This window comes from Lucilia cuprina, chromosome 5 (genome assembly GCF_022045245.1).
Source record: "Lucilia cuprina isolate Lc7/37 chromosome 5, ASM2204524v1, whole genome shotgun sequence".
In the NCBI taxonomy this organism is placed as follows: domain Eukaryota; kingdom Metazoa; phylum Arthropoda; class Insecta; order Diptera; family Calliphoridae; genus Lucilia; species Lucilia cuprina.
This window is the reverse complement of record NC_060953.1, coordinates 51658293-51680547: the sequence shown is the minus strand read 5'-3', so window position 1 is coordinate 51680547 and position 22255 is coordinate 51658293. Positions and strand designations below refer to the sequence as shown.

The following is a 22255-nucleotide window of genomic DNA, read 5'->3' as shown; positions in this document are numbered from 1 at the left end:
TCTAGTCTATAGTCTAGTCTATAGTCTAGTCTATAGTCTAGTCTATAGTCTAGTCTATAGTCTAGTCTATAGTCTAGGCTATAGTCTATAGTCTAGTCTATAGTCTAGGCTATAGTCTACTACATAGTCCAATCTATGGTCTAATCTATAGTCTAAAGTCTAAGCTATAGTCTAGCCTAAAGTCTAAGCTATGGTCTAGTCTTAAGTCTAGTCTATAGTCTAGTATTATAAAATATGAATAAACCGACAAATTTTTCTTATAATAATAACATACAACAACAAAAACCAAAAATAATATTTGTCTATGAACTGTAAAGAAAACTTTTTAATTAAAACTATTTGTACGAAAGAAAATATTAGACAAATTCTTCCTTAAACTTTAATCGAAACGCAAAAGAATACAAAACCAAGAAAAACACAGTTGTGGCGGTAACTTTAATTTAAAAACTTTAAATTTTAGTCACGTTTTCTATGAACGACGATTGGCAGGAATAGAAAAAAATCAATATCGCAAAATCTAATCAACATTGAAGCATTTTTTTCTTAAAGAAACCTAGACAAGTTTTCTATTGCAACATATAAATTAAAGCCGCAAACATAAATATTTAAAAATTCAAAGAAATTGCTTTACTTTAATAATATATTTTGAAATACATATTTTCTAATTGGGGTTATTTTCTAAAATAATTATAAATCAAATTTGCCAACAAATACATGTTTTGTTGTGATTTATAGTTTGTCATGGCAATGAACGTATTCGGGATTTTTCACAAAAATTATCAAGATTTATGACATCCTTCTTTATGATTGGAAGGCTTTCAATCATTTGATCAAAATATTAAGAAAAAAATAAATACAAACGTAACGAAATTGCTTTTTATATTAAAGAATTAAAGTCATTTTTCAAAATTTCTTAGTTAAGATTTGTTGTTGTTATTTTTGTTACTTTTAACTAAATAGTCTTTTGAGACCTTTTTGTTTGGTGTATTGTATGAATGATTGTTGTAAGGATACATACGTTTCACGTAGTATGTCTTATGAGTTACCCTCATTTCCGGTTAGTGTTTTTTTTTCGTATATATGTTTTATTTGTCTATGTGTATGTATGTTGTATCATTTGTTACGCTATACCACTTATGTCACATTATAAATGACCTCTCGTCTCTATTTTTATCCTTACATCTTTGCATTATATGTGTATTTTGACTTAGAGTTTCTGTTTTTTTAACAATTGTCAAAGATACATTTTGGCACATTTAATACCCTACCTTAGTTTGGGTCAGCATGCACGAAGTTGTAAACAAGTGTTTAACTTTGGGAAAAAGGGAGGACAGCATTTGTTACTACCGTGTATTCATTGTATTCATTAAAATTTTGAATTCCGAGTACTTATCTGATTCCGTTTAGTTCCATAAGAAGTAGATTCGTAAATTTTCTACTAATTAGTTTAACTTGTTATTATGTTGTACTGATTATCTGGTTTAAGGATGGACATTAAATAGATTCTATCTATCTATCCATCTATCTATCTATCTATCTATCTATCTATCTATCTATCTATCTATCTATCTATCTATCTATCTATCTATCTATCTATCTATCTATCTATCTATCTATCTATCTATCTATCTATCTATCAATCTATCTATCAATCTATCTATCTATCTATCTATCTATCTATCTATCTATCTATCTATCTATCTATCTATCTATCTATCTATCTATCTATCTATCTATCTATCTAACTGACTAACACATGTTATGTACTTTTCTGTTCTCTACAAATTTCAGTTTTATTTAGTACAATTACAAACATTTCGAATCGATTGGATTACCATTTCATAAGGATTTTTCGATCTGGAGCAAAAAAATTTAAAATATTCTTTACATTTTATTGCCAAAAAGTGCTCTTTAAAATGTAGCCGCTTTATAGTCGTATCTGCCAAAACCATATACTTTACTACTTCTTTACTTCCATCTCCATTTGTACTCTTAATTCTTGTTTATTGTTGCAGAACAATAGTTTTTATACCGTTTTTATATGTCCTATTAAGGATTAACCCTTTTTTAGTGTTAGTGTCGCAACAAGAACAAAAACAAAATAACAGCACAAAGGAAACGGAAATTATCTTAACACTTGCTAAGACGCTAATACGTTGTTATTGCACGCGCCTTTTTACTGTTGTTCTATTAAAAATTTGGTGACATTTCATTTGGGGGTTATTTTTTATGAAAGCTTAAAATTATATATGATTTTCTTGCTTTAAATTGTCATATTTCATAAGAAAATGCTAATTTCTTGAACCCTTTTTCTTTTCTAAAAACACTTCTTATGAAAGTTTCATATTTTTTTGAAGAAAATTAATGACTTCATATTTCATTGAAATTACTTAAGGGAATCGAGCCACTGGTACTTTTGTTACGATGTTAAGTTTAATTAAAATCATTTTGATATTGTACTCAATTAAATAAATTTGTTGACATTTATATTTAAATGTGTTAATTAAACAATATTTCAAGAAATAAACTTAAATTTACAACAAACGGTTAATGAAACTTGACTAAAATGAACTAGTTAGTTGAGATCATTTCAAAGTTGTTATAATTAAAGCTCATAACTGTGAATTACAAAAGTCCTTAAATTTAAAAAAGGCATTCATTCCAAAAAAATCTATATTACAGTAACCTTCCGGGTTACTTTGCGTACCCAAAATGTATGACGATCCTTAAAAACTGTTGCCACAAAGTTGACGGTACCTTTGTAATTGATAGGAGATAACCATTCAAATTGAACACCCTTCATAGGTTTATTGTACAAATCGATATTAATCAAAGTGTCCTAAATAAAGAATTAAATTATTAAAAAAAAAACATTAATAAATTACTATTAACAACTTACCTCTTCAGCTGAACATTTTATAGCTTTTGATTTTTTACTTTCAACAACATTAAATCTACCAATAGGTTCATTTCGATAATTTTGAGCTTGTATAATGAAATCTAAAAATGTATCTCCACTTAAGCTTAGGGTTATCTTTTCACCTGACTTCATGGATTGTTTTCCATAAAATTGATAAGGCGCTTTAGTATTTTGAGGTTTTTCATTATATCCAGGATTTAAATCTGTACAAACCTCCAGCTCCAGTTCTTTTTTCGAATAACACAAGTCTGGAACAGCTAAACAAAGTACAAGAATAATTAAACGTAACATGTTAAGAGAATTAATTTAACTAAAGATCGGTTTACTCTGTATGATTTCAATTGTTTAAACCTTTTAGAAATTTATTTGTTCGCAGCACTTGCTTTTAAGAATAGTTTCAGATTCACTTGGTTGCGGTTTGTTTCTTATATCATATACATATATGTATGTATATTTTACTAGAGTGTCCCGAGAAGCAGCATTTTTAAGAATCTCTTTTAGGAATAACTTTCAATCGATCCGTATTAATAAAAACTATTTTTCTGCTTAAACTGTCCTTAGTTCCTTATCATGGATGGAAATTCTTGAGCTGAGTAAAATATGCAATAACTTTTGCAACAAAACGTATTCCATGGGATACCCTAAATCACTATTTTTAAGTGTGAATAAGAAAAAGTTTTATTTACTTTTTAGTTATTAACAAGTCCTTACTATGAACTAGTTAAAAAGCACTTAATGAGCAATTATGAGAATAACTAGAGAATTGCATTAAATTTTTATAAACTTTTGTCCCACTGTAGTAATTTGTAATGTGTGTATCATTGGAAATTAGTTAAAGCGTAATATGAGGGAATTATTTTACTCATTTCCGTTTTTCCTTTTTTCCATTTTTATATTTTGTATGATTTTTTTTTTGTTTTTGGGAGAGGGGGAGGTATAAATCTCCCATGGATCGGCGCCTGAATGATCGTGATGTAAAAACTTTAATAAATTTAGTAAAATAAAGTAAATTTGAATGTTTGTAACGCCTAAAAACGCTTTAAAGTATACAAATCTGCTGAGAATCACTTTTTAAGTCGAAATAGCTATGGCCGTCTGTAGGGTATGTCTGTCCATCCATGTTAAGCTTGTAAGCATGTACAGTTCACAATTTTCAACATAAGTTGAAAATGATTGCAGTAGAATATAACTATTTCGAATATACCACGTGACGTTTTTTGGCAATTTAACATTAGATTGGAAGATTAATGTCATATCGCCATATCCGAAATGTACTTTATACTCCAAGTTTAGTGAATCCATTTTATACGTCAGTTATATACCATGGCTTTGTTCTGGAATTTTATATGTAATATCTAACCAGTTGTGACAATCGTGCTAATCTTTATCGAAATCTAGAGATATGTGTATTCATAAATAATCCTGGGCGATTTATCTTGCTCTTAATGGGTTTGTGACTACAAGTGGTTATTAGATGTATATAATTGTTCTATGATAAACTGCTTCCTGTTACAACCAAACTGATGATTTGGAATAATGCAATAACAATTAAGGCTTTCAAGTAGTGACATTTCGAAAAAGTTTTGAGAATGTAAACAAGTCTAATGACATTTCAAAAAGTTTTAAAAATATAAAAAACAGAAGTTACCTTGATTCAAAATTTAAAATATGTATGTTAAATACATTTGTCCAATTCACAATCGATGTCGTAAAATTATTCAAATAAAATTTGAAATGAAACAAAAACTTCATAATACAACCGTACAGCATCGATTGTGAATTGAACAATTGTGTTTTGAAAATTTCTATTCACTCATCGGTTTTGTTATAATAACTATCATGGATTTTTTTCCATGAGTAATAACAATATCGAGTTGAAAGATGAACTAAGTAATTCTTGGTGTTGGGGGTAGTAATTTTATTATAATAAATTTATGAAAGTGATCCCATAATAGTTTTTTATACATTAATAATACAAATTTCGGTTAATTTAAACGAATTGACATCAAAGTGTTTATAATTTTTTATTTAAAAAAGGTTCGCGAAGTATGTACGGATAGTTCTTAAATCAATAACAGAAATATAATAAATACACGACGTTATCAAATTAACGAAATGACAAGGATTCATTGATGAAGTCAAAACGATGTATTGCCAAAGCGACACAGTGTGTAATCGAAACGACAACAATGCGTTCAAGCAACAACAACGATGTATTGTCAAAATTACAACGTAGGCTTACGGATTGTAGCAATTTCGGTACTATTTTTTAGCGATTTTCCCCTTTTTTATAACTTTCACCTTCCTGAGAAGTTTGTCATTCCGTTTGTAATTTCTACAATATAATTTTCCGACTCCATAAAGTATATATATTCTGGATCCCTATAGGCAGCGGAATCGTTTTAGCGATGTCCGTTTGTCTGCTGTCTGTCTATCTGTCCGTTTATTGAAATCAGTTTTTAGAAGACCCCAGACATCTACGAGATCCGAATCTTCATTAATTCAGTAAGATATGCTTTCGAGAAGATCGCTACTTAAAATCAAAAAAATCGGTCCATAAATAACGGAGATATGAACAAAAATCAGAGACAACTCCTGAAAATTTTATCAAATTGAGATTTTTATTCATATTCTCATAAAAATTGCAAAAAAAAAGAACAAAGTTAAGAGAACATAAAAACGGAACTTTTTGGTACTTTTTCGTTCTACAAAAGGTACTTCTTGAAGGGCCCGATGTAAATAAAAGGCGACTTTTTGATACTTTTTCCATCTACCAAAGGCACTTTTTGAATTTTCTATAATATTGAACCTAGGAACACGAAATTAATTATGTACAGCCCAGATTAGGTAACACATAAACGGGGATTTTTTGGTACTTTTTCGTTCTACAAAAGGTACTTTTTGAAGTTTCTGAAATATTGAACATAGAAACATGAAATTTAGCATTAGGGTTCTATAAATCGACTTTTGAATAATCAAACAATTGACTTTTTATCGAGAAAAGTCGAAGTTATCGACTATTTTGTTCCAAAGAAGTCGATAACTCGACTATCGTCTGTGAAAAAAGTTGAAAAGTCGACTTTGTTAATAAAAGTCGAAAAGTCTGAAAGTCGCAGAAAGTCGAAAAAAGTCGGAAAAGTCAAAAACTCGAAAATTGTAGAAACAAGTCAAAAATAGTCGAAAATTAAAAAAAAGTGGAAAAATAGTCAAAAACTCTAAAATAGCCGGAAAAACTCGAAAAAAGGCAAAAAATAGTCGGAAAAAAGTCCAAAGAAGTCAAAAATAGTCAAAAAGTCGAAAAAATCGTAAAGTCTAAAAAAGTCGACAATTTATAAAATACTTATTGTCGAAAAATCCACTTTTCATAAAATGCAAAAAGTCGAAAAGTCGACTTTTCGTTTCAACTATAGAACCCTATTTAGCATGTAGAGCCGGGATAAGCTAAGAGCACATATAAAGGGACTTTTTGTTACTTTTTTGTTCTACAAAAGGTACTTTTGAACCTAGAAACACGAAATTAAGCATGTAGAGCCCAGATTAGGTGGGAACACATAAAAGGGGACTTTTTCGTACCTTTTCGTTCTACAAAAGGAACTTTTTAAAGTTTCTGAAATATTAAACCTAGAAACATGAAATTAACCTATAAACTAACTGTTCTGTTTAACAACGTCATGTTGAAGGGTATAAAGTATTCGGCATAGTCGAATATACTTGTTTAAACTCTTTCAGAATTCAGGGATTTTTTGTAATATTAAAATAATTTTTGAATAATAAAACAATTATTTCATTACAAAGTTTTTTTTTTGTTAAAAAAATACTATACCACAATATTCCAAAGTCATTTGGTATTAACTTTTAAAAACTAAAATCTCTAAAGTAATTGTTTATTTGTTTTTTAATAAACAAAAAAAAAAATGTCAACATTGTACACTATAAAATGCTTTTTGTTTAAACATTTCATTTTACACTTAATAAAAACATTGCGCCACTAAAAACACACACAAAATAATTTCCATTACTTTTGTTTAAATAACTATAATTTTATTATTTTATTTAGTTAATTGTTACAGGTGCAAAAAAAAAATAGTATAAATAAATATAATAAATATTGTACAAATAAAGTGACATCATTTTATATATAAAAAAATTTTTTGTGGAAACATAATATTTAAAATTATTTTCAAAAAAATATAATAAACAACTGACCATGAACAAAAAACTTTTTTTAAATAATATTATTATTATAAAATAATTAAAAAAACAAAAGAGTTTGTTTTTTTATCTTTTAAACAATAGAATAAATAGCATTTGTTGAATTATTTTCCAACGGTGAAATTAAACTCAATTATTTAGGGATTTAATTGAACACCATTTCCAATATAAACTTAAGTAAAGCATAATTATCTTAAGAATACAAACTCAGTTGAAATTTTATAATTTTTTCAACTTTATTTTGTGTTAATTTTGGGAAATGTTGTAGAAAAACTTAAAACTTTATAAATATTAATATCATTATTTCTTTCCGCTGTTACTAGTATTGTTAATTGTCTTTTTGTTAGAATTCTTTACCATAGAATTCTTTGTTTTATGTCAGAAAGCCCTCTTGCATGTAGAACAATGAACATGCAATTGCTCACGACTGGGCATAGATAACAGAGGATCATGTGAATATGTTGTTATATCCACGTCATCTTCCGCAAATACCATTTCCAAAATATTCTTAACACGCAACCAATCGAGACGATCAATGCCACAACCCAAGCGTGGTATAGCTAATTTTTTAACACCATGCTGGCGCTAAAATATAATAAAAAGAAAACATTATTAAAGGTCTCTCTACCTCTCTATATATATAATTTGCAAATACCTACCATATGATCTCGGGTAGCAGTGAGTGCATAAAATAATGCTATATAAGTACTTCTTTCATGATTACGTTCTTTGGTCACTAGATTATAGACATAACGTTTTTGTTCTTTCAACACTGCCACATTTCCGGTGTGTTTATATTGTTTTAATGTCTCATTCGAGGGTCCATATTTACAATTGAATTGCATACCTATACTACTGCACATAGCGAAGTCAGCACTAATCGAATGTACTAATGCACAATTTTCCGGTGCTGTAATATTATGACCTCTTTGTTCCAATATACGACATTTAGGATCTACAATCTAAGAGGTTTGAGGAAAATAAAATTTTTATTTAAGGGCCTATTGAAAAAGTGATCTTATCTTACCTTTGGTGGTTGATAATTACAAATCATTATTTCCGTATTGTATTCGTTGGCAAATACTCGCAATATTATTTCTCGAATACGTGACCATTTTAAGCCATCGCTGCCACTGCAAATGCGGGGCATGGCAACCTTGTGGGCATTGTGATTTTTCTGAAAGTAGAAAAGAATTTATATTTATATAAAATTTTTCTATATAACTCGATTGTCGAATTCACAATCGATATCGTATCGTTGTAGCGTTGTGTGCCATACAAATTTTTTCAAATTAAATTTTTTGGAACAAAAACAAACCTTACAACACCGTTTGTGAATTGGACAATTATATTTGATGATTGTAACGATTTCATTTTCCTCACTTTGGACCTTATTGTAATTATTGAACTTAGACTTATGCTTTGGGTCTTCTCGTGCCAGCAACATCAAAATTATATATAACATTTTCAGATTCATTTATTATTTAAAAATAATTGTGATCAATAGAGAAACAAAATACGGACAGACATTTGTTTCTGGAAACCTGGTCTTTATTGGTTTACGTAGATAAGTTTTACTTTGTGTGACAAAGTCGAATCAGTTCAAGATTCCATCTAAAGATTACCTGAAGATTGGCAACATGATAGTAAGCAAACTGTGGACTACTATTCGCTCTCTAGCTATTGGCGATTAACTTTGTAGAGAGCACTTAATCTGAAATCGTTGCTCGTGAGCGCACTGTTGTTGTTGTGAACACACGAACAACTGATAAGTAAGAATACAGGGATCCACTGTTCGCTCTTTAGCTATTGACGAATAGATGTGGGAGCACATCGTTAAAATTGGACGCAAGAATTTAGAATAGTCTAAAGTATGTTAAGAGTATAGTGAAACGTTAAAACACTTTCTCTATAATCGCTAAGCATACTTCGATATTATGTCCTGATTCGAAAATTCTACATCCAGAAAACTGAGATTCTGAATAATTAGAAATGATTCCTTTAAAGGATCATTACAGTTTCTCTACAACAAATCGTTGTCATTTTGATAACGCAAAGTTTTAAGTGTTGTCACTTTGGTAAATGGAATATTATTAACTTTTGGCTGGTAAGAAACTTACTTTTGTGTATAGAATTTCATAACTTTACTTGCATTTTTAATCCTTTAAAGTCAATTCCTGAAGGGGGCCTTATATAGGGATAGGATCATTTATGGACCAATTCTCATTTAATTCGTTAGGGAGATTTGTGCTTATAAGAAACTTACTTGTGTTGAATATCAGTGCTTTACTCTATTTTGAAGCCAGTAGTGAGCGTTAAAATCATTTTCTGAGGGGTCTTTATATATGGGCTAGGGTTAATTATGGACCGATCCTCATAAAATTCAATTAAATAATGTTTGCTCGCAAGAAACATACTTATTTATAATTTCAGTGCTAAACTTTTACTCCAGTAATGGGTGTTAAAGGGAAAAAATACTTGTAAAAAATCTAAATTTTTGATGAAATTTTCAAAGAGGGTTTCGGATTTTGCGAGGATATGTTGCGAGGCCGTCACTGCCATTTCTTTAATTTATCAGCGATTTTCCTACATAGTTGATCAAAACATGATCAACTTATAACAGTGACCACTTTTATAATAATATGATCCGTGTTTTGGACTACCATCTAGATGTTGTTGCCGAAACAACAGAGGCATCTGGTACTGTGGTTGGGCGACATTATTGATTGGGTAGACTTTTCCCAACGGCACTACTATGGCAGGAGATAGCTCGAGTACATGAGTAAAGTGCACTTATATGGACCGGAACATCCATATACGTAAATTGCTGACTTTGTGTAAGATACACAAAGGGGCCGTGATGAGTTGTTGATTATTTTTACTCACCCAGTAGATGAAAAAAGATCACCGTGAGATAGGGCTACATGTCAGGTACTTTCGTAAAGTACTTCGACTTAAAGATACGCAGACAAACAGACGGACATGGCTATCTATAAGGATCCATGTACTTTATAGGGTCGCAAAATTATATTATAGAAATTACAAAAGGAATGACAAACTTATATATAACCTTCTCACGAAGGTGAAGTGTATAATAATGTGTTACCAATGATCAAAATGATAACGATTCGTAGCGAAATAACAACGATGCATTACCAAAATGACACAAAGCGTAATCGAAATGACAACAATGCGCTGTTGCAGTTGTCTTAATAATAACTAGTTGTTATTCTAAATGTTAACAAACATTATAAGCTCACTTTTGACAACGAATTGTCTATTATTAAGGTGTTTTTTCCCTCTGTGTACTTTTTTACTTATTACGCTTTAAATTTTGCTTAAATTTCCCATAGAATTTTAATAAACTAGAATTTAATCTAAATCTACTTGATCGATTTTAACAACTTTACTACTAAACAAATGAGGTTGGTTCAATGATTTCATTATGACGAAAAAAAACACCACATAAAATAATAAGTAGCTAGAAGAAACGTCTACAGTCAATATTAATATTCAAAACAGTCGTCAGTAAACCGCCCTTTTTTCCCTTAGTTTGTTAGCTTATTGTAATTTTATCAACACAATTGCAACTATTATTTATTTGCAAAATTAAAAGAAATTAAAACAAAATAAAATAGATAAAAAAATCTAATTTATGTTACCGGCTTATTTATTTTGTCTTTAATAACTACTTAAGAGATGGGAATTGTATTTTTAACAATACAAAATTAAAACAAATAAAATCTCAATTAGATTAAAATTTGTTTTCAAGGCCTCCACTGTTTTATATTAATTTACATAAATTATGTATGTTAATAATCAAAAAGATTTTCATCAAGAAATGAATGAACGCAAATACAAGTAAAAAGTTATAGTCGAGCGAGGTCGAACATAAAATACCTTACACCTGTATACGAATAAAATGTGATTGGAGTTTTCATTATAAAGCATTTAAGATGAATTGTATCTTGTGTCAGATATACTTAAGCGATTTATTATTTAATCAAACTGTGGATATTTAAGTAAAATTTTGTTGGGGGCTTTTTATAGGGGCTAGGGGTAAATAAGGGCCTATAATTATTAACTTCATGAGGGTTATCAAAGCTAGTATAGAACTTGGTTTTGCAGCTTTTTCTCGAGATACGAGTATATTAAACGTAATCATGAACTTAAAAGCCATATTTGGCGGGTTCAGTTGTATGGGCCCTAGGTGAAATAATAGACCGATTTTAACTATTTTCAATAGGCTTCGTCTACGGTACCATTAAAGATAATGTGTAAAATTTCATAGAATTTTTCCCAAAATGGCGACCTGAAGTTTGATTACAAGGTTTACAAGCCCTATTCGGGGTCAGTTGAAATAATGGACCGATATTAACCATTTTCAAAGGGCTTCGTCTACTCTACCACAGAATACCATGTGCCAAATTTCATTGAATTGTCTCCAAAATTGCGACTTATAGTGTGATTACAAGGTTTACAAGCCCTATTCGGAGGTACAGTTGTATGAGGGCCAGGTGAAATAATGAACCGATATTAACCATTTTTAATAGGCTTCGTCCTTGGAGCAATAGAATATCATGTACCAAATTTCATTGAATTATCTTTAAAATTGAGACCTGTAGTTTAATTACAAGATGGACGGACGGACATAGCTGAATAGAATCAGAAAATGAATCTGAGCCGATTGGTATACATAAAGGTCTAGAACCAATATTATTGTGCATTACAAACAACAGCACAAACCCAATATACTCTCCCCACTAAAGTAGTGTAGGGTATAAAAAAAACACAAAATAATCTCATAGAATAAATTTACTTACCATATGATGTCTCATACATATTAAAGCCGATTCCACATTCTCATACGAACTCTTATGATACATGGTATCTTTGGTAACCAAAGAATAAATAAAACGGGCATTATCTTCCAAAACTGCCACCTCTCCGCTACAAATATACTGGCGACTTAGCTCATCGTGTTGGCCAAATATGACGCCAAACTTCCATGCCAATTTACCTTTTTCTGCATAAAAATCGGCATTACAACTGTAGGCCAATGAGTACGTTTGCGGTACATGAAATACGTCTGCTTTCACTTCGTTCAATCGAAAGGCCGTCATTATGATTTTTGCATTTCACACGTTTCGTAACAATTGGAAATGAAATGTTAAGTCAGAATACTAAAATGGTTTTATGTTAAGGAAAAAAAGTAACAAGTCCAAATTCACAAAAAAATCAAAATAAATTTAATCACTTTTGTTTGTTATTTATGTGTGTCTTTTTTTGCTTTCTTTTGATTTTTAATTTTTTTCTTACTGTTTTTTTTTTAATTTTAGTTAATCAGCTTGTTGTGGTTATAAAAAATGAGGGCTTGCTTGTTTTTCGATACTTATTTGCTGGTATTTTTAGCGTTTTAGTTATGCTTCTGCAAAAAAAAAAAATTAAAAAAAAAACAATTGAAATACTCATTATGATGGCACAAAAATTGATTATTGTTAAAATATAAAATATTTATTAATGATTTGTAGTTTGTGTTCTATTTTTAAGCAAAAAAACTCAAAACTTTTTTTGTATGATGTTTTTGGGTGAAAAGTATGTCATACAGTTGGCTGGTTAATAATATAACTAAGCCTCGTTTAACGACTGACAGGGGGATGTGATTAGAATATAAAAGATCGGACTAAACTGATCTATGTTAGCATGACTTAAAGTGATCCCTGACTTTTGATGTACGTAATTTTCTTAAAACGAAGATCAGTGATAACAAAATTCCTAAAATCCAGTTTAGTATAAAGCAGCAAAGTTAGATGGGATCTCATCAATCTAGTTCAAGATTAATTTAGGGGTCACTCAAGCCTCCGTTCTTTTCCCTACCCTATTTCTTACCTATATAAATGACATTCTATATCAAACATCCAGCTCTATCTACTCTTTTGCGGATGACTGCAGTATCTGCCATTCTTATTCATTCAATCATAGATCAAGACCTCTAGAGATTGGGGTAATGAGGCGTAATATGAATGAATCGCTTAATCACGACTTGATAAAAATCTCTAAATGGGGTCGTGTTAACTGATTCGATTTTAACGCCCGTAAGACAGTGTTGTTTTTTAAACACACAAAAGTTTGGCAGATATTGTTGTTCCATCTATATAAATGGGTGGTGTAAATATTAAGGAATCAGAAACTCTTGATGTTCTGGGCATGAAAATTCAGTGCGATGTCCGCTGGACTAAACACATTTTGATACGGTGTAAGACATACTTCACTCCATCTGATCTTCCTACTATTTACACCACCTTTATTCTACCGAAAATGGAATACAACTCTCATGTATGGGCCGGAGATTCGAAGTCTATTTTGAAGCTACTCGACCACGTACAGGAGAGGGCAAAGGTACTTATCGGTGACAGTAGGATATCCAACTCTATTGACATACATGGTACAACCTCTGATACAATGTGAAAAAGTTGTATACAAAATTGTAAAGTGTGTTGGTTTGCTTTAAGAAGTTGCGAGTTGATTGTACGAAACAAGTATTTTAAAAACGGATTGCAACATAAAAATGTTTGTTGTACAATATTATTCTATTTTACTCATCATTTTGTGGTGAAAAACTCAAAATTAAGCTAAAATGCATGTTTTTACTTTTAAAAACTATTAAAATTTATATACAACTAATAAAAAGATTAAGTTGTATATAGAGAGGATTATTCTTTTTCTTAGTTTGTTGTGATCAACTTATAGTTATTCGACTTTTTTTATCCCTAAGATGGAAAATCATAGTAATGAATGGTATTTCATTCTTTCAAGACAACAAAAACACTAAACATTTATCTAATTCAGAATCGTTGTGGCATTGTAAGTATGTTTAAAAAATTTTTCAAATATTTTAACTAGAAGAGTTTGGATTTGGGGAGAGTTTTGGTTTAGTTGTATTATTTTCCAAAAATATAAGTTTTAATGATCTTCCAAATAGAGATCATTGTCTGATGTGGAGAAATATTTTCCAATCAGGTATAATATGTGTCTAAAGCCAGACGTTAAATTCTATATATAAGCGCTAAGCAGATTACATCTAAGTGTTCTGCTATCAGTTCTTACTGGTCCTTCAAAGTTCGAAACCATACAAGACGCATTGGTATTGCATGCAATCGCTTCTATAGGAGCTGTAAAAACGAAGAGGATAGGAAAACAATTACTCATCTTTTGTGTAGTTGCCCGACCCTTAAAACGATTGCTTACCAGGCGATAGGGTCATCATACTTTTCTGATCTATGTGATATGCTAGCTGTGTAATTAATCATAAACTATGGTCTCCATTCTTCTATGGACTCGTTGACAATTCTATTGTTTACACCTTTCCTATATCAATTTTTTCTCTTAATTCTTTCTAGACGTTTCAAAGGGACTTAATAGGGGCCAAGTAAGGTTAAACTCATGGTAATAAGCAGTCTGCTAAACCTAACGCTATGTATATACTGCTGTTAGATCTTACAACGTTGGCAATAAAATGTACAAAAATGTCTAATAATTCTGTTAAATTATAAATTTTGTCTTGCAATATTTTCGGTAATGCTTTTTCTAACAACGTTGCAAAAGAAAAATTTTAAGTTCAGACGATTATTAGACATTTTCTGAACATTTTACTGACAACGGTGTAAGATCTGACAACCGTGTATAACGGCTCTAAGGCTAGGCTTTATATTACAATACATATATTTAAATGGATACTAGTTAGTAACAGTTTTGGTTAGAGCGAAGGATAGAGTCGTTTTAGTACTATGGATATAGAAAATATAAAGAAACTGATATTATTTCAACTGTTAAACCAATATCAAGTGTATTTCAATTGGCATGATGCAGTATCAACTGCTGACTTAATTGAATGTTGAATTCAATGGAAAATTAAAAACAAAACTGCGGCAACAATTTAACATTTGTCACGACATTCAAAAAGATTTCTAAAACACTATACACTGAAAATAATCTATGCCTAATATAAACGAAAAATGTCGTATATTGTATAAAGTTTTTTTTTTTTTAGTTTCGCACTACTAAATTGTTTCATAATATATACGAAATTGTACGTTATATTTAAGTATAATGCAAAATAATTTTATAAAATAAATTCGTTAATTTTACGAACATTTTTCATGAACAAGGGGTTGATTAAATAATGTTTCATATTCTACATGAAATTTTCGTAAATATTACGAAAAAAATAATAATAAATTAATTTCAGTGTATATTTTTTTCTACAATTCGGTAGCAAGTAAGTCATTTTTTTCGCTTTGTTTTTATTGCCAACCAAAGACCCCCTCCACATACACACACTAGCACCTAAGTCACTTAATAAAGTCAATAAATAAGAGACAACAAATAGTATTTATCACACTTGCGACTTAAAGTCATTGTGATATGATGCAATAGCGAATATGTGTGAAAAACTACAATTTATAAATAAATTTATAATTCTATATTTATTACAATTTATTTGCAAATTGATTGAAAAAAACACCAGTTTTAATTAAACGTTTTTTTGTTTTGCGTTCAGGAATGTTTATTAGAGCTTAAATATCAGCCTACAATAATTATTATTAAAAGATTAATTTAGATAATTATGTGCACTATTATTGATGTCGCTGCGTATGTATGTTTTGAATATAAGTATTTACCTATTTTTAATTAATATCTTTTAAAAATTTGCAATAACTAAGAAATCAGTTGAATGATTAAAACAAAGAATATGATACTGAAAACCGCATGTTATATAGATAGAACATGAACAAACTATATTATAGGTTAATATTAAAATTAATTTATATTTTAGTTTGCAAAAATGAATCGTTATGAGTGCATTAAATTTAAATGTATATTTTTTTCTAATTTAAATTCATTCAAGGGTAAACAAAGTCAATTGTAATCATTTGATTTGATTGAAATAGATTTTCATAATACAACCTCCACACTGAGCGTGAGTGTGTGTGATGACATTTGATTTGAATTTATGGTTTCGGCGCCCTTTTTGGTTATTGAAATGAGAACATCTTATTTGCTTTGGTAGTGCATCTTGAATGTATTTAAAATAAACTAAATACTAAAGGGAATTTCAGCTACTATTAGTTTCTTTAAACTTAAAAAAAATCGTTCGTTAACATTTAGACAACGAATGTGTAAAAAGTTTAAATTTTAACCAGTTATCATTTTAACTACCGCCGTTGTAATTTTCACAACGCATCGTCGTTATTGCATCAATGCATTGTTGTCATTTCGATTACGCATTCTGTTGCTTTGGCAATGCATCATTGTGAATTCGACAACGAATCGTTGTTATTCCAACAAACGCAATGTTCTGTTTGTCAACATAGTGTAGTCACTTGGTAAAACATTATTTTTTGATAACATCATGTATTTTTTTATATTTTTCTTGTTGATTTAACACTATCCGTACATACTTTGAAAACGATGGTTATTGTATAGTTTTAAAACGACTTTCTCACCCCTGTGCAGTTACATCTAAAGATCTTACATAAAAATGTAAATTATGTTAAGGAGAAATGTCGTTAAAGCCGGATTTACACGATCACACAAGTAATACGATCTGTCAAAATTTTGTGTAGAATAGAACAGATGGGACCGTCTAAACGCAATATGTAATGAAACCACCGCACATTGAGAGAAAATACGAATAGGAAATTTGACAATCGTATGACTCTCTTCATTTATTTAAATGATTCAAAAAACAAGCAAGTCGCATCTGATTAGGGATCAAATCAAACCACTTTTATTATCTTTTTTTGTCATACGAATTGAATTTCATTTCACTTTTTCATTAGACTTGCCGTACGTAAAGTGTGATCGTCTGAAGGGCCCTTAATATGATCGTTCGATCATAAAGTTATTAGGTAATATCTCTAATTTCCGATTGTATTTCTTTCTATTTTAAAGTAATCTGGTCTTTATGGATTATTAAACGATCACAGATCAAGATCCATCCTGTGACGGTTTAAGATTTTATTTTAAATATAATTTCTGTTTATAAGAAAACACAAACCTTTCAAAACCTTTTATGAATGTTTTGAACTGCAGATCAATTATCATAAAGTAATCGGCAATTCTCAATTAAAGAGATTATTGAATGACACTTTTTTAAAATTCTATTGGATAGTTTTGACTATTTAGAGTTTCTTGTCATAATACGATTGCTCACAGATAGATCTCTTTTTCTTCAATTTTTGTTGTATATGGATAAACTCTTTTCTGTAAATTAAAAAAAATAATTATTTTTCGAAAACAAGATCGTTTATAATTTCATACTTTCAACGATTTAAAGCGTAAAGATATGATATTGACCAGCAGCAGTGTGTTATAAATAGGAATTTTAAATAAAAATAGAGCTTTGATCAATTGATCGTGGTTTTCCAATTGTTGGAAATAAACGCATATTTTATTAAAATGCAAATTTAATAATTTTTCAGATATATATAACTGATTACAGATCGTGTCTTGTTGTTTAAAATTTCATTCTTATTCAGGTTTAGGAATATTATAGATTGAAACTTTCACATGCAATCAGATATCTTTTAGAGTGTTAAGATCAGAATGTTGGTGATATTGTTTTATTTTTTCTATAAAAAAACACATTAACTTCTTTATTTTTTGGAAGATATATTTTCGAATTAATTTTCTAAATCACAACTGATCATGTGTTTTAAATTTTAGTTTTTTTTTTTTATTTTAAATATGTCGTATCAATCGTTGTTTTGTAATTTTTTGATATAAAAGTGATCATAGATTAAAAGTTTTAAAGATCGCAGTTTGATTATCTTTAAAATAAAAATTATTACTTTTACCTTTAATTGATCGTGTGGTATAAATAGATCAAAGGCAAGGAAGGTAGATTTGTAAGATTTTCAAAAAAATCGTATTGATCGTAGTTTTGTAATTGATAATTGAAAAATATAAATTGAAAGATCACAGTTTGATCATTTATTATTAGAATAAAAATTATCTCTTTAATATCTTTATTTTTGACCGATATGATCGAATTCCCTTTTTTTAAAAATAACTGATCTTGTGTTGTAAATTTGAGGTAGGTGGTTTTATAAGATTTTCAAATTTTTTAAAAATTTGACTTTAAAATTGTTTGATATAAAAGTAATCATAGATTTAAAATTTTAAAGATCGCAATATGATCATATTTTATTAGAAGAATAGTTATCACTTTTTTATCTTTATTTTTGAGAAATATGATTAGGAAATTATTAAATAACTGATCGTGTGGTGTAAATTACAGTTTTTCAATTTTTTTTATTATGAACGATCACAGAACGAACTCGAGGAAGGTCGTTTTATAAAATTTTCAAACTTAAAAAAATAATTTTTTTATTAAAAATAGATCGTATTGATCGTTATTTTGTAATTGTTTGATATAAAAGTGATAAAATTTGAAAGATTGCAATTTGATCATCTATTGTTAGAATAAAAATGATCATTTCTATATCATTATTTTTGACAGATTTCCCGTTTTTAAATAACTGATCGTGTGGTGTAAATTTTTCTTTATAAACGATCACAAATCAAAGTCGAGGGGGTCGTTTTATAAGATTTCCAAAATTTTTAAAAAAATTACTTTTTATTTAAAATAGATCGTATTGATCGTTGTTTTGTAATTGTTTGAAATAAAAGTGATCATAGATTAAAAACTTTTAAGGACCGCAGTTTGATCTGCTTTTACTAGAATAAAAATGATCACTTCTATTTCTTTATTTTAGACAGATATGAAGGAATTCCTTTTCCTAAATAACTGTGGTGGGCGATAACAATTCAAAGTCGAGGAAGGTCGTTTTGTAAGATTTTCAGAAAAAATTAAATTGACATATTTAGATTTTTTCTAAGATCATTTATCTTATACACAAATAAGGCTCTGTTTTTCGTATCTGATTGGAAAATAAAGGATTGCATTTCAAGCTTTATTCCCTCATTAAGTAGATCACATAGTTTTAAGTGATCGCAAATTCCTTTCTCAATTTAAAACTTATAATCATATATTTATTATTAATTTTAAATTTAACGAGTTTAAGATTTCAAAATTGAGAAACCAGAAAGATTGCATATATTTGAGTCACATATTCTAGCAGGTTCTTGACATAAGTAAAATTTATTGAAAATAATATTTAAGAAACCTAAAAATATTTCCTGTTTCACAAATTAAGCAAAAACAAGCCGGCAATATTTCGAAAACAATAAAAAATTTAAAAAAATGCATTAATTTATAAGTCTTTAAGTACTTCTAGTTATACAATACATGGCAAAGTAATTTATAAAAAAATAAAAAGTAAACCAATATTTGAGGTTGGTCAAGTTTTATTTTAGCACAACATTTTCTGGTATCAAAACCAGTCATAGTATTTATTAAATAATATAAGTTGTTTTAAAAATAAATACAAGTATTAATTAAATATTTCTATACAATTAATGACATATAATTTTAAAACATTTTCAAATGTCAAAACCCCAAAGCAACAGATCTACACAGATCACACGTTTTAAACATCACATCACATCACATCACTGCTTGTTGATTGACCATTTTGGTATAAAAAAAAGAAAACAAGTTCATAAATTAAATGACTAAAACCGAGCCGCACGTAAACAACTTTTTTATCGATTCATATAATCAGTCATTCTCAGTTCAGTTTAATACAAAGTAAAACATTTTAAAAATTACTATATTATTTATATAATAATTATTAATTTTATATGGGAGTTTAAAAACAAAATACAAATGCGGAAAATTCTTAACAAAACTACAACAAACAAGCGCCCACTACAAAACAAAAACAACAATACAAATATTATTATTAAATTTTATTTTTTTATACGATTTATTAATTTATGCAGTTTTTTTTTTTGAAATGTTTTATTAACATGATTTATCTCAAGCAATTACACTATTAGTCGATTTAAGTAATAAAATTGTTTTTATTTAACTAACTCTACGGGTAATAAACAAATGATCAGAAATGATCAAAATATGTAATGTTTTTTTTAAATTTTGTTGCGTTACTTGATTTTACTCAAAAACAAAAAACCGCTTAAGCAGCGGTGTGCAACTTTGCTATTAAACAAAGATCGCAAATATCTGATAAGTTTATGTTGTTAATACATACGTTATTTAAAAATGTATTAAATAGGGATGCCAACCTTGTGGAATTAAGCTAAAAGCCAGGATTTGAAAAACTTGCTAAATATTATAAAAATCAAGAATTTACCAAAATTTTTCTAGGAATTTAAAAAACAAATAAAAATTTTATAAAAAATGACTTTTATTAAGAGTTTTAAAAAATTAGAATTTATCAAAAATTTTTAAAAATGAAAATTTTTTGAAAATTAAAAAAAAACTAAAATTTATCGATTTTCTAAAAATATATTTTGTCAAAAAATTAAAAACACAAAATATATCGATAATGTTCTAAAGTAATTCTAATTTTTTATATAAAAGAAAAGTAAGAGTTCTATATTCGGCTGTACCGAATCTTATACACACTTCACCAAGATTTGTTAAAAAAAAAATTGGTACCAAATAGTCTTCTTTTATAGGTTATCACTTACTCCGGGCTCAACATGCTAAATTACATTTTTATAGAATCATTATTCAAAAAAGTACCAAAAAGTTCCCTTAAATGGGTTCTCACTTAATTTCGACTCTATATACTTAATTTCATGTTTTAAAGTTCAATATTATAGAAAATTTAAAAGTACCTTTTGTAAGACAAAAAAGTACCAATAATTCCCCTTTTATGTTTCTCGCTAATTCGGGCTTTACATTCCTAATTTCGTGTCTCTAGGTTGAATATTAAAGGAAATTAAAAAAATAAAGCTTTGGAAAAACGAAAAAGTACCAAAAAGTTTTCTTTAATGGATTCCCACCTAATTCTGACTGTAAATACTTTATTTCATGTTTCTAGGTTCATTATTAGAGAAAATTCAAAAAGTAACTTTCGAAAAAGGAAAAAGTACCAAAAGTACCAGGGCTCTACATAACTAATATAAAAATTAGTTTTTGAGAATGACTTCAGATATAGTGAATTTGGAATCAAATAAAAAGAACATTTCTTCTATGACAAGCCTGTGTTAAAATCATCACTTCAACAGAACTTCTTCAGTATATGATGTAAATTCTATTTATTTTTCGCTTCATTTCAAGTTCTTTTTTTGCTGGGATTTTTTAGATTTTTTTTTATAAAAATATATAGAACATTAGACTCTTATTCAAAATTTTGAATAAAAAGAACAACAAGAATATTTTATGGAAAATTTTCTAAATTTCATAAGATTTCTTTATAGAAAGAAGAAATTTATCGAAATTTTTTTTATAAAAAATAATTTTAAACGAAAATTTTACCGTGAATTTAAAACAAAAAACAAATAAATTTTTCTTTTTTTTGTAAACAAATTTCAGTAAATTTTCTTTTTTTATAGAAAACTTTCGAAAAATGTTATCTTTTTATAGAAAATATTCTATTAATTTTCTCTTTTCAGAAAAACTTAAATAAATTTTATATTTTAATAGTAAATTTTAAATAAATTTTCTTTGTTTTTCTAAACTGTTCTATTTTTATAGAAAATTTGTTCCTTTTATAGAAAATTATCTGAAATTTTTCACTTTTTATAGAAACTTTTTTAAAAACTTTTTGTAGAAAAAGTTAAATAATTTTTTTCTTTTTATATAAAATTTTCGATATATTTTGGAAAATTTTCGAAAAATTCTCTTTTTTAGAAAATGTTCGATAAATTATCTTTTTATATACAATTTTCGATATATTCTCTTCTTATAGAATATTTAATTCTCTTTTTATAAAATGTTCGATAAATTCTCTTTTTATAGAAAATATTTTTAAATTCTCTTATTATATATAATTTTCGATTAATTCTCTTCTTAAAGAATATTTGCTAAGAATTCTCTTTTCTTTTTATAGAAATTTTCAATAAAATTTTCTTTTTATGGAAAATTTTCGATAAATTCTCTTTTTATAGAAAATTTTCGATAAATTCTCTTTTTATAGAAAATTTTCGATAAATTCTCTTTTTATAGAAAATTTTCGATAAATTCTC

At 28.2% G+C, this 22255-nt stretch overlaps 2 protein-coding genes and 1 long non-coding RNA gene across 5 annotated transcripts in view; 1 reads left to right on the top strand and 2 right to left on the bottom strand.

Moving 5' to 3' along the window:
- The window catches only part of LOC124419939, an 80094-nt gene that overhangs the window by 9276 nt on the left and 48563 nt on the right, over nt 1-22255 (top strand). The gene's annotated exons all lie outside the window — the stretch shown is intronic.
- LOC111688123 (defense protein l(2)34Fc-like) lies at nt 2459-3216 on the bottom strand. The gene is made up of 2 exons (XM_023450606.2): nt 2900-3216; nt 2459-2839 (listed from the first exon to the last, which is right to left on the bottom strand). Exons 1-2 carry the CDS (start codon nt 3209-3211, stop codon nt 2672-2674), a joined length of 480 nt encoding a protein of 159 aa, XP_023306374.2. The 5' UTR covers nt 3212-3216; the 3' UTR covers nt 2459-2671.
- The window catches only part of LOC111688124, a 17325-nt gene continuing 2169 nt past the window's right edge, over nt 7100-22255 (bottom strand). Inside the window, exons 2-6 of one of the 2 annotated variants that reach the window (XM_046951059.1) lie at nt 12452-12560; nt 11956-12315; nt 8160-8309; nt 7792-8094; nt 7100-7717 (exon numbers count right to left, since the gene is read on the bottom strand). In XM_046951059.1, coding sequence (XP_046807015.1) covers nt 7511-7717; nt 7792-8094; nt 8160-8309; nt 11956-12255 — 960 coding nt within the window. In that variant the 5' untranslated portion in view covers nt 12256-12315; nt 12452-12560 and the 3' untranslated portion in view covers nt 7100-7510. Of the gene's footprint in view, nt 7718-7791; nt 8095-8159; nt 8310-11955; nt 12413-12451; nt 12561-22255 lie in introns of both variants that reach the window. The other variant, XM_046951058.1, reaches the window with a different exon arrangement.